We start from the raw sequence: 13,535 nt of genomic DNA, 5'->3' as shown, positions 1-13,535 counted from the left end.
TTACAAATGCTTCGATCTTCCCCAAATTTTTGAAGGTGGGTCAAGGCATTGGGAACATTTGCATATGCCAGTTGTTAACATTAGCATGCTAACTATTTTAGCTAATTTTGCAGCCGTAAAACTCAGAGTCATTTAACTTGATGATTATGTGTGCTTTTTAGCTTCAATCACCGCAGAGATAGCAGGCCCATCAAAATTCTCACTGGAATTTTTGGTTTCTATACTGATGGCTCCATTACATTAGGAAGGCCACTCAATATAGCCACAATAATTGTCAAATGATCTCTGTGCAAAATCTAATTTCAAACATATTGTGTGTTATTAATTGTACAGTCTTATGTCATATGTCAATAAGATGAGCGCGGCATGTTGCCTCACACCCACTGCTGCACTGAGCCCATCCTGGGGGCAGATCCAGCACTAATTAATTGAAGGGGGGGTGAACCTGTTGAGGCTTTCCTCCTCATCTTTCTCATTAATCTCATTGCATTTCAAGCTGCAAGTTGCTGCTGACGACTCCTGCAGACTTCACAACAGTGAGTGATTTAATCGTTTCTATTTCACCTAAAAATCTGTAAAAACAAGTTTTTATTTAAGTCTTTATGTATTGGTGTACTTTTTTAATAATCAAACTATTTTCAGGCGGAAAAAAAGCTGTATCGTTTTCTCTAAATGGTATAACAAGTGTTTATATTATTCAAGGTATGTTGTTTTGAAATATATATCTGCGGTGCAAACATTTCTGCCCTATAAACATGGTAATGTTAGGTGTATTTACAGCAATTCTCCCCCGCCCCCAGGGGAGCCTCCTCCCTCTTGCCCTCCTCCGCCGAGACCCTCGCTGCGCCACTTGCAGCTGAGACCCAAGGCGAAGAATTAATGAGCAAATTGAAACAGACGCTATGGCCGTGCCCCAGATATTTAAAAATGAACTGTCGCTTGATGTGTTTATGTGTCTGAAAGCTCAGCACGTCTCCGGGTGTGTTTTGCGGCAGGCTGGCGGTCCTGACAGAATGTCTCACAACATGGCCAAGATCGCGGATGCTCGAAAGACGGTGGAGCAATTAAAGCTGGAGGTCAACATAGAGAGGATGATGGTATGTACATGTAAATACCAAAGCCAAATCACAACAAATGAACTGGGCCTGCACCTGTTGCTAACCTGCAGATTAGCATTTATGTCGCCCTCTGTTGGTCAGGATGAAAATGCTTGTGGTTAGCGAGGTCAAATGTTTTGTTAATGATTGTATACATAAACGAGTTAAGACAATTTCATGATAAGCTCCGGCCCAATAAGCTCTTTTTATATCAATGGATTTTTATGTAAGAAATTTCAAGTCATTATGGCACTATGGCCCGCTTTTTAAACCGGCCCTTACCGTAAATCTTGAAGTATCAAGAGAGGTCCAATGGCTTCTCAAACTAACGATGCTGCACTTTCCAGTGACATACATATATTTATGGTAATCATAGGAACTATATGTCACAGCAGCTCAGCGAAGACGAGGCTTTGATTATTTGATTGTTAACCCTGCTTACAGAGCAGGCCAAGCAAGTGTAATGGAGAGGGACAGAGAAGCAAGCTTTTTCTGATAAGGTTCACGTTTATTATCCTGTTGTTTTTCCCTTTTTTGCTGTTTTTTGCAAAACACATTTACATTTGAATTGATGTTCAGTGTTTTATAGTTCATATCGTGAATGCCACATCTTTTATTCATACACATCCCTGGTATCTTCTGCGATAAAAACGGTAATTTCTCACATGACAGTTTGGACATTGTTTTTGGTTTCCTCTATTTTGTATGATTTCCTGCCCAGAGCTGTTATTTTTGTCCACTTCCTGTCTGCCTTTATTTCCCAGCCTCTTTACTTCTGGCTTGAGCACCTGCCCCCGGTTTGTAATTAAGAGACTCACCTGCTGGCAGACACTAATCAGGAGGCTTCTGAGGACCAAGGCTGCCCTATAGGAATGAGAAGACTTACAGTGCGTAATAGGCCCCGCGATCCGTGGGGGCCCCCGTTTTGCGGGTTGAAGCGCATATAAAATGTTAATTATTAAATGACACAGCACTTCATATGATTTTTTTTATACCGCAAATGTAATCCTAGCTGCTTCCTGCTCCATCACTGTTAAGAAAATAATGGCAATTTTCCCCACTTTGTTACACGGGTGTATTAGCCAGTTTTGTAAGATAGAGGTACTGGGTTCGAAGCCCAGCTGAAGTTGACTCACTACTTTTTATGAATTTATGTTTTAAAAAAATGTAAATTGTTATTTTGCACACAAAACAATATTATCTAACAATGTATTTCCCATTAATTCGTTGTGGTAAAAAACATGCATCAAATTAAACTCAAGTTTGATCAAAAAGTATAAAAATGTTGTAATATGGAGGAGGGTGCCCTCTAAAAAAATTCTGGGGCGGCCCTATTTAGGACGGTGCTGGATTATTGGCTTTTGTTTGTTCTACCTTTCAAGTGTTTTGGCTTTGTACCTTAACATGGTGCATAACTTTCTCTGTGCTTTCAGTGCCTTGTTAATTTTTGTGCACTATTTTCCTAGTGCATCTGCCTCACAATACGAAGGTCCTGAGTAGTCCTGAGTTCAATCCCGGGCTCGGGATCTTTCTGTGTGGAGTTTGCATGTTCTCCCCGAGACTGCGTGGGTTCCCTCCGGGTACTCCGGCTTCCTCCCACCTCCAAAGACATGCACCTGGGGATAGGTTGATTGGCAACACTAAAAATTGGCCCAAGTGTGTGAATGTGAGTGTGAATGTTGTCTGTCTATCTGTGTTGGCCCTGCGATGAGGTGGCGACTTGTCCAGGGTGTACCCCGCCTTCCGCCCGATTGTAGCTGAGATAGGCTCCAGCGCCCCCCGCGACCCCGAAGGGAATAAGCGGTAGAAAATGGATGGATAGATTTTCCCTAATAAAAGTTTTTTTTTACTTGCACTTTGCTTGCTGTCTCTACACCCTGCGGTCAAGACCAACAAGGACGTTAACAAAAACCTGTAAAATCTAAGTCCTTTTTTTTATTTTAGTTGGTTACATTATTAAACCCATTATCAGACTTTCAGCAAGCGGTAATATAAAAACTTATGTCAAATTTTTAAAGTCCTCCTGAAAAAAGGGACCCAAGCACACCTTGTATGACACTACAGCTAAAATAAGACAAATTATTTAATTTGGATTGCAAGAATTCAGTTATCTGTAAATAATCAAATGGTGTATATATATATATATATATATATATATATATATATATATATATATATATATATATACATATATATATATATATATATATATATAGAAGGAAAGTGACACAGGCCTCGCAGGAACTCAGAAAGCAACAAAACCCGTTAGCATACAAAAGATAATGAACTTAAAACGAAGTATGCAAACATGAACTGTAAAATAAAGCAAACCCTGTTTAAAAACAACACATTTCAGATGTTTTTATAATATTCGTGCAGGTATCCAAAGCAGCTGCCGACCTGATGGCCTATTGTGAAGCTCATGCCAAAGACGATCCTCTGGTGGCTCCTGTACCCTCCTCAGAGAACCCCTTTAGAGAAAAGAAGTTATTCTGTGAGATACTTTAAACTCTGTGTCATGTGTTGTCTGTGTGTTTTGTTCCTGTAGCTCGCTCATATGTTGAAGATGATGGTATGGCAATAAAGACTTTTTCCCTGCAAAATGAGTACAAAGTTCACTGAAATTGGAGAACCAACCAGGTGCCTTAAGTGTGTTGACATGAGCTTATACATTAACTCAATACTGATTCTCTTGCTCTTTCCTAACCAACACTCTGGCTGATTGTTGTGTCATATTTACACAGGTGATGAGACAACAAGAGTACATGATTAATTATGATTATTATGTTTGTATAGCAAAAATCAAGTAGTTCTTACATTCCTATAGTGTGCTTTACAGGGGCATATTTGCACAATATACAGGGATTAATATGTTATGCTATAATGTATTATCAACCACTTAAAGTCTTCAATTAATTTATTTTACCCAATGACAAACTTCAATATTTTTTGTTTTCTCGCAAAAGATTAGTTATTTACTGGACTAGTATTTTAATATGATTTACGTTATATAGGCCCTGCGATGAGGTAGCGACTTGTCCAGGGTGAGATAAGCTCCAGCACCCGCCGCGACCCCTAAAAGGGACAAGTGGTAGAATAATGGATGGATGGATGGATGGATACATGATATAAAATAGGTAGTTTAACAATACAATATTGTAGTATTTTTAGTATAGCTTTTTAAATGTATGCGTTAATTAGGTGACCGTATAAATTATAGGTTATGAGCATGCAGTCTGAAAACTGAACACCGTAGCTGTGTGTTCTAATGTGGTTTACAATCATTTCGAATAATTTTTTATATAGGTAATTTATGCATTGTCTTGGACATTTAATTAATTTTAAGTGTTTTGCTCACAAGGCCCTTTATGACTTATACTTTCCAGCATACGCATTTTTATCAATCAACAGTTTACGAGTGATATTTTTGTTAATATATGTTGCTGTTTCTATGTGAATATATGTTGCTATATAAACTGTTATTTACTTGTTTTTAGGTGTTGTATGTTTTTCCCAGGTAAATTATATGTCAGGTGTTCTAAATCTGCTGTGCCAATCATTTCCTTTTTGAATATTGTATTGTGCACACTTTCTGAGCATCTACTACAACTGACCTTTTTCAATTAATTTACAAATCAATTTAAATCAATCATAGATTTTAAAAGAAACAAATATTTTGTTCTTCTCCGTCCATATACCTGATAAAAAACCAACACTCAGTAATATATAGGAGGGGGACAAGTGGTAGAAAATGGATGGATGGACTATGATAACCCTGCATTGGTGTATATCAGGGGTCACCAACGCGGTGCCCGTGGGCACCAGGTAGCCCGTAAGGACCAGATGAGTCGCCCGCTGGCCTGTTCTAAAAATAGCTCAAATAGCAGCACTTACCAGTGAACTGGCATTTACAGAGAAAAAAAGTGATGCACTCTCCCTCTGTGCAGATGGTGCTGAAAGACAATGCTTCTGCATCTGAGGCTTTTGACAAAGTTGCAGAAAAGTACTCTCAGGTCATAAACAGAGTTGGGCAGGAGTTTGAGAACAGGTTTTGTGACCTGGATCAGCTTGAGCCATGTGTGTCGTTCATTTCTAATCCTTTCATGAATGTGGACATATCATGCATTGCGGAGCAGTTAAGTGCAACATTCAGCCTGGATGCTGAACAGGTGGAGATAGAAATTGTAACACTGCAAAATGACCTCCACCTCAAAGCCCACCAGGCTGCACCAAACTTTTGGTGCCTTGTTGACAGAGAAAAGTACAGTGGTGTATGCACAGCAGCTATGAAGGTTGCAAACCTGTTTGGTTCAACTTATCTTTGTGAATCAGCCTTTTCTGACATGAACTTCATCAAGAACAAACACAGAACACGCCTCACTGATGCACATCTGCAAGACTCACTCAGAGTTGCAGTGTCAAGTTACACACCAGAGTACAACACACTAGTTAACAGCATGCAATGCCAGGCTTCCCACTAACTGACAAAGAAACAGATAACATATTTGGTGTCCAGTTCAAAGTGTGACATGATTTATTTAAAAATTTGAGAGTTGACTTTTGTATTTTACATGAGTTATTATTTGTACAAACAGGGTGCAAAGTAATTCATGATTTGTTAAAAAATGTTAGTGGTTAGCTAGTTAAAATGGGATAGTAGAGAAAATATAAAGATAAAGTGTTGCATATTGATATTTATCTGTTTCTATATATATTTATTGTGAGAAATCATTAAGATGATCAGTGTTTCCACGAAGATAAATATAATTAATTATTAATAATAACATAGAGTTAAAGGTAATTGAGCAAATTGGCTATTTCTGGCAATTTATTTAAGTGTGTATCAAACTGGTAGCCCTTCGCATTAATCAGTTGTCAAGAAGTAGCTCTTGGTTTCAAAAAGGTTGGTGACCCCTGGTGTATATCATCTACTCGCTTACATCCTCTAGGGGGCGTACTTGTATTCCTGTATTTTCCACAACACACGCAAGCAATTTACGGCAATTTTCTATTTTTTTCGCCGAGTGTCCAATGAGATTGGGTTCTATACTGCTCACAACCTTCAACATATTCCATCCATCCATCCATCCATTTTCTACCGCTTGTCCCTTTCGGGGGGGGGGGCTTTAAATTAATGTTGTATTGTGTTGCACTAGCACTTTTGACCATTCCCCTACAAATACATTAGTGGTATATATAACTTATTATTTAGATAAAGGCAATGATTAAGATTGTATAGTAAAAAATAAGCATAGTCTTTTTTTAATAGGTTTGTGATAAATGGGGCAAACTTCTCCCTGGAGATTGTCTCTCAGGAGGAAGAGTGCTGGTAGAATTTGTTACAATATGTTAATACTCCAGCATGTTTACACATGTTGCAGGGGGGAATGTTTAGAAGGAGACACACTGCGCAGGAAGTAAGCGAGATTTGATATTAAAGTTGAAGTGAGCAACTTTACTGGTGTGACTGACTACTGTCCAGACTTAGTGGTTGGAATCCCAACCGACAAGAGTGAAACCGACCTACCTAGGCAAATATTGGGTGGGGCCACGCCATGAAACCACGCGCACGCACCCACACCCACGCGCCGTGTAACAGGTGGCAACATACGGACATTTGCAGAAATTCTACAACTTTCTTCGGGAACTGGAGGCGGAAATTAAGGTAAATGGCTTGTTTTTCAGTGTACGTGCTAAATATCACATTAGTGTGTTTAGCAAGGATTAGGCGAAACAAAGTGGCCTGACATGTGATTAAAACAATCAAGTGTGTTCTCAAACACACTCAATGCAGCTGGCGACAAAAAGAAGACTTCCTTTTTTGTTGTGTCTTAAACTGGACCTGATTTAGATTCAAATTATTTTATTAAATTCCGCTAAATGTTTGGGAATAACATATATATATATATATATATATATATATATATATATATATATATATATATATATATATATATATATATATATATATATATATATATATTAGGGGTGTAACGTTACACAAAAATTTCAGTTAGGGAAGTACCTCGGTTTAGAGGTCACGGTTCGGTTAATTTTCGGTACAGTAAGAAAACAACAAAATATAAATGTTTTGGTTATTTATATACCAAATTTGTAAACAATGGCTTTATCCTTTTAACATTGGGAACACTATAATAATTCTGCCCACGTTAATCAACATTAAACTGCCTCAAGTTGTTGCTCAGATTAAATAAAATGACAAAACTTTTCTTCTACATATAAAAAGTGCAACATTTAACAGTTTCAAGTCAACTCATCATGCTTAATTTATTACGGCATTTGGGAAGCCTGTAGTTGTTATTATGTAAATGTTATACTTGTATGAACATGTGTTAGCAGGGACCCTGCCATTCAAAACTAGGCTGCTCTATTACTAATGATTAATGTAACTATAGCTGAAAAAATAGTACAATAGCAATAGGAGAGACTATTCATCCCTGAACACCATGGAGTTCATGTAAGCTTAATGATGCAGTTACATTATTATATCAACTATCAGAGACAGAAACTCTTCATTTAACATAATTTCCTTTTTTGCTGCTTCAACACAGCTCAATCAACACAGAAAAAGGTAAAGTAAAATAACAGACAGACAGGGCTTTGCTGTCGGTAACACACGCACGCACACACACACACACCGCAAAATGAGCTAACGTTACGCTAAAAGCGAATTAGCCTTCACCTCAAGCCAGGACTGCGAGCGAGCTGAGCTGCAGTTTATATTTCTAGAAGGTCAACGGGCTCATAGTGATGTTACTAGTAGTTGACTGGGAGGTGTTTATTATAATTTGGGGAGAGTCCGCTGCCTGATGCTTACCTACTAAACGCTAAGCACTGACTACATGCGCTCTGAATATGCACTGCTGATTGGCTGTTACCGCTCTAAATACGCACTGCTGATTGGCTGTTACCGCTCTGTACGTAACCAATCAGATGGTTGTGTGGGTGGGACAATGCTGGGTGCTTTGTACTGACAGAGACAGGCAGAAGGAAGCGGAGCAGCTTGTTAAGACTTTAGCTTAGCTTAATATGTTCGTGTGGAAACTCGTTCGGTACACCTCCGAACCGAACCGAACCCCCCGTACCGAAACGGTTCAATACAAATACACGTACCGTTACACCCCTTATATATATACATACATACATACATGCATACACACACAGACACACACACCCCTACATACACACGTTTTTGGAATAAAACTTACAAAAGTTTTCAATATTTCCAACATTGAGCTAACTTTAGCTAACAAGCTGACAGCTAATATCAGGACTGCCACGTTTCAGAAAAAGACAAGTGTGAGACCTCAGACTTTCGTGGCGTGATGCGGACATTGTAAGTAATTCAGGTTTATGACAACGAATTGCACTTTGAACTGTAAACAGCACAGCATTTTTATATATGACCCAATCCAATCCATCCATGGTGCAAATAAGCTAACACACAGGTCTTAGCACAGTACAAAACTCTAAATTAATCCAATTTAAATCCCCTACAAAGCATGATGGGGAAAATGCAAAACACTCTCCTCACTTATAAATTTTGGCACATTTTAGCTGCTTGATATTTCTGATTGATTACATTACTTAAAGGAGGCCGTCACGGAAGTAACATACCTTTATTATCCACTTACAATAATTACACACACACACACTAAAAAAAATAAATATATATATATATATATATATATATATCATTTTTTTAGATTTTTTTTTAGTGTGTGTAATTATTGTATGTATGTGTATACACACACATATATATATATATATATATATATATATATATATATATATATATATATATATATATATATATATATATATATATATATATATATATATATATATATATATATATATATATATATATATATATATATATAGAGTTAGAGAGTTAGAGTTTGAGTTTATTTCGAACATGCAAGCATACAACATGATACATCACAACTTCCAGTTTCTCTTTTCAACATGTTCGAAAAGGAGTAGGAAGAAGCAGAGCTTATTTAATCCTACCCCTTTTCTTTACATAACAGTTGCTGAAACTTTTTTATTCACTTCCTGTTCTCAATTTATTCACAATAAACTCCATAGGTAATCACAATAAAAATAAATAAATAAATAATAGTAAGAGTTTAATAATAATAATTGGGGAAGAAAGTCATATTTCATATGATGAGATAAGTAAGATTACTTTAAGAATGAATGAATGGATGGATGAAATAAATTGAGAATGTTTGTCATGGTTCTTCTTCTTTGTACTTTGTAAACACTTTAAGTTTGAAGAGTTTCTTGAAGTGGATCATATTAGTACATTGTTTGATTGCTTTGCTTAATCCATTCCATAATTTAATTCCACATATTGATATACTGAAGGTCTTAAGTGTTGTACGTGCATACAAATGTTTTAAATTACATTTTTCTCTAAGATTATATTTCTCCTCTTTTGTTGAGAAGAATTGTTGTATATTCTTGGGTAGCAGGTTATAGTTTGCTTTGTGCATAATTTCAGCTGTTTGCATATTCACTATGTCGTGGAATTTCAGTATCTTTGATTCAATAAATAAAGGATTTGTATGTTCTTTATATCCAACATTATGTATTATTCTAACTGATCTTTTTTGTAACACCGTTAATGAATGAAGTGTACTTTTGTAATTATTTCCCCATATTTCTACACAGTAGCTCAGATATGGTAACACTAGTAGCAGTATAGAATATGAAGTGATTTTTTGTCTAGAACATGTTTTGCTTTATTCATTATTGACGTGTTTCTTGCTACTTTATGTTGTATATTTTTTACGTGAGATTTCCAGTTCAATTTATCATCAATCATTATACCTAGAAATTTGGTTTCATTTACTCTTTCAATTTCTATTCCGTCTATTTGTATTTGTGTTTGACTTTCTCTTCTACTATTACCAAATAGCATTATTTTAGTTTTACTAAGATTCAACGATAGTCTGTTTTTGTCAAATCATCTTTTTAATTTGTTAATTTCTTCTGTTATTATTTGTATTATCTCCTGTGTGTTCTCTCCTGAACAAAACGCTGTTGTATCATCCGCAAATAATACTAACTTTAAATCTTTTGTAACTTTACAAATGTCATTTATATAGAGATTGAATAATTTAGGTCCTAATATTGATCCCTGAGGTACACCACAGGATATATTTAGCGTTGTAGACATGTGTTCGCCTAGCTTCACGTATTGTTTCCTGTTCATTAGATAACTTCTTATCCAGTTTAAGACTAACCCTCTGATGCCATATCGTTCTAGTTTTTTTATTAAAATATTGTGATTAATTGTGTCAAATGCTTTAGTTAGATCCATAAAAACTGCTGCTGCACATTTTTTACTGTCTATTGCATTGGTAATTTCTTCTGTAATTTCAATTAAAGCCATTGAAGTTGAGACATTAGCTCTGTATCCATATTGGTTCTCTTTGAGTATTCTATTTTTATTTATGAAACTCTCTAATCCGTTATTAAACAGTTTTTCAATGATTTTAGAAAATTGTGGAAGTAAAAAAACAGGTCTATAATTTGTAAATTGATGTTTATCTCCAGTCTTATAAATTGGTGCAACTTTAGCTATTTTCATTTTGTTTGGGAATGTACCTGTTTGAAATGATAGATTACTAATATACATTAATGGTCCTGAGATCTCTTCTATAACCTTTTTTATCGTTTCCATATCAATTCCATTACAATCAGTTGAAGTCTTAGATTTACATTTTTTCACGATTGTAACTATTTCCTCCTGTGTCACATTACTGAGGAACATGGAGTTGGGATTTCGCTCTATGGTATCATTATAGTCCTCAATTGGAACTGGGTCTGGAATCCTTTCTTCCAATTTTGGTCCAATATTTACAAAATAATTATTGAAGCTTTCAACTACTTCCTTTATGTTGTCATTGTTTTTATTTCCGTCTAAAAAGTATTGAGGGTAGTCCCTCTTTGTGCCATTTTTAATAATGCTATTGAGGATGCCCCATGTTGCTCTCATATTATTTTTGTTCCTGTCCAATAATTCACTGTAATATTCTTTTCTACATGATCGTAGTATGTCTGTTAACTTGTTTTTATACTTTTTGTACTTAATTTCTGCCTCTATAGTTCTTTGTGCTATAAATTCTCTATATAGTGTATTCTTATTCTTACAAGCATTTTTTAATCCTTTTGTCATCCATGGTTGATTATTCTTTCTCTGTTTATTACTAAGTTGTATCCATGGACAATGTTTGTCATAAAGTATTATGAACTTGTTTAAGAAATGTTCATATGCTTCATCAACCTCTTTTTCATTGTACTCATTGTCCCAATCTTGCTTTTGTAGCTCAATTTTGAAAGCAGTCATCCTCTTCTCTGTGCACAGTCTTCGAAATGTCCTTTTGTCTTCCATGTTCTTCTTGTAGTGTCCGTCATATATTGTAAAAACTGGCAGATGATCACTAACGTCGGTTATAAGTAGACCACTTGTAGTGTTATTGTCAAACTCATTGGTAAAAATATTATCAATAAGCGTGGCACAGTGTGCTGTGATTCTACTGGGCTTTGTGATTTTTGGATATAAACTGATGCTGTACATTGTATCAATGAAGTCATCAATAGACTTTTGCTTGTTAGGGTTCAATAAGTCAATATTAAAGTCACCACATAAGAACATTATTCTTTGACCATTATCCATGTAAGTAGCCTTGATCCATTCTTCAAATGTTTCTATACTTGACTTGGGTGATCTATATATACAACTGATGAAAATGTTTTTGCTTTTTTCCTGACATATTTCAATGGTTATACATTCTAAGATATTATCTATAGCAAATGACGTGTTTTCTACCACTTTGTAGTTCAGGTTCTTCATCACGTACACAGCTACTCCTCCTCCATTTTTGTTGGTTCTGTTGATGTAGTTTAGTTCATATCCCTCCAGATCAAAATTATTCCTTTTTTTTATCATCAATCCATGTTTCTGTGACAGCAATCACTTTGAATGGTTCGTTGATGTGTTCCAAAAAGTTCTTAATGTTGTTGTAGTTTGCATACAAGCTTCTGCTATTAAAATGAATAATTGACAATTTGTTATCGCATGTAATGTTGCTATTATATTGATCATCTGTGTAATAAAAACAATTATTACTGATATGGGAGAAAAAATTTGTATCTGGATCTATATCATTTTCCAAATCCTGGTTTTTGTAATCTTTGTTGCAGAAATTTTTTAGTTCCATATTTTCTTGTTCAACAATCTTTGATGTTGTTTCAATAATCTCAAACAGTGTAGGTGGATGCAATCCTGAATGTAGGTCCTCTTGTTTAGTCGTCCCTTGGAACATAGTAGTGTCGATGCTGAATTTGGGTGTTTGTTTTCTGTCAGAGTCCATTATCATCGTTGTTTTGGTAGCTGTGTAAACTTTAAAAATTGTCCAGGTCCTTGATGTCATGGACAACAATTACTCTTGCTTCTGACCTCCATTCAGCTTGATGTAGATTTTACAGTTGGTGCTCCAAGTTCCCTGGATTTTTCCTTGCTTTCTCAAGTCGCGTGCTTTCTTGGCGATTCCAGCATTGCGTTTTGTGAGATGCTCATTCATGTACACATTTGTTCCCTTCAGCTTCTTTCCCTGTCTCAGCAATGCCATTTTAGATTTTCTGTTTACGAGTTTCACTAGCATGACTGGAGTGGCGTTGTTGTTTCTTCCGTTCAGTGGGATGCATTTTTCGATGGTATTAATGTCAATTTCAATTTCCTTTGATTGCAGAAAGTTGACCACTTGCTGTTCTGCTGAGATCATATCCATTTCATCTGGTTCACCTTCATTATTCACAGCTTTCGCATAGGATCTTGGTTTAATTCGGTGCCCAGTCACGATGATATCATTCATTCGTTTGTCCTGATCCATTTCATCTATGATATTCCTCAACATGTTGTTGTCTTCTTGAAGGGTCTTCATTCGTTTGCCCATTTCAGTGGCTTCATTATTTCTTCTGTTGTTCTGAGATTGCAGATTTTCTATATTTTCCTGCAGACTTTTCACATCTTGTTGGTGTTCTGTTGTTACTTTTCTCAGATATTCTTTCAATTCTTTCATTTCTTTTTTCATTTCTTTCATTTCTTCTTTCATTTCTTTTTTCATTTCTTTCATTTACTCTTTCATTTCTTCAAGTATTTGTAGTATCACTTCTTGATTCCCATCATGTCCTGTGTCCAACCTCAAAACTTCTTCCCAGTTGTGTTCTGTAACAGCTGATATATATATATATATATATATATATATATATATATATATATATATATATATATATATATATATATATATATATACACAGTATATGTATATATACAGTATATATATATATATATATATATATATATATATACAGTATATGTATATATATATATACTGTATATAT

At 35.6% G+C, this 13,535-nt stretch overlaps 2 protein-coding genes across 4 annotated transcripts in view; both read left to right on the top strand.

Moving 5' to 3' along the window:
• The first annotated feature begins 473 nt into the window (after positions 1-473).
• LOC133649799 (guanine nucleotide-binding protein G(I)/G(S)/G(O) subunit gamma-8-like) lies at positions 474-3,690 on the top strand. 2 transcript variants are annotated; one of them, XM_062046466.1, is made up of 3 exons: positions 474-536; positions 996-1,097; positions 3,477-3,690. In XM_062046466.1, the coding sequence occupies exons 2-3, from the start codon at positions 1,014-1,016 to the stop codon at positions 3,603-3,605; spliced, it is 213 nt and encodes a 70-aa protein (XP_061902450.1). In that variant the 5' UTR covers positions 474-536; positions 996-1,013; the 3' UTR covers positions 3,606-3,690. The 2 variants fall into 2 exon arrangements, with proteins under 2 accessions (XP_061902450.1, XP_061902449.1); XM_062046465.1 differs by lacking the exon at positions 474-536 and adding an exon at positions 654-702 and having other exon boundaries at positions 781-1,097.
• A 2,802-nt stretch (positions 3,691-6,492) lies between these two features.
• The window catches only part of LOC133650863 (transmembrane protein 45B-like), a 27,227-nt gene continuing 20,184 nt past the window's right edge, over positions 6,493-13,535 (top strand). The window contains exon 1 of one of the 2 annotated variants that reach the window (XR_009826325.1): positions 6,493-6,762. The gene's annotated coding sequence lies outside the window, so the exon portion shown is untranslated. The remainder of the gene's footprint in view (positions 6,763-13,535) is intronic. The other variant, XM_062048582.1, reaches the window with a different exon arrangement.

This window comes from Entelurus aequoreus, linkage group LG05 (assembly GCF_033978785.1).
Source record: "Entelurus aequoreus isolate RoL-2023_Sb linkage group LG05, RoL_Eaeq_v1.1, whole genome shotgun sequence".
Taxonomy (NCBI): Eukaryota; Metazoa; Chordata; class Actinopteri; order Syngnathiformes; family Syngnathidae; genus Entelurus; species Entelurus aequoreus.
Note: the sequence above shows the minus strand (reverse complement) of the source record. Positions and strands in the feature narration are given on the sequence as shown.

Bases quoted from the DNA above. Each gene is read 5' to 3' on its own strand.
- LOC133649799 (XM_062046465.1), top strand. From the start codon at position 903: ATGGCCGTGCCCCAGATATTTAAAAATGAACTGTCGCTTGATGTGTTT. The intron at 1,098-3,476 runs GTATGTACATGT...ATATTCGTGCAG, and splicing joins TCAACATAGAGAGGATGATG to GTATCCAAAGCAGCTGCCGA.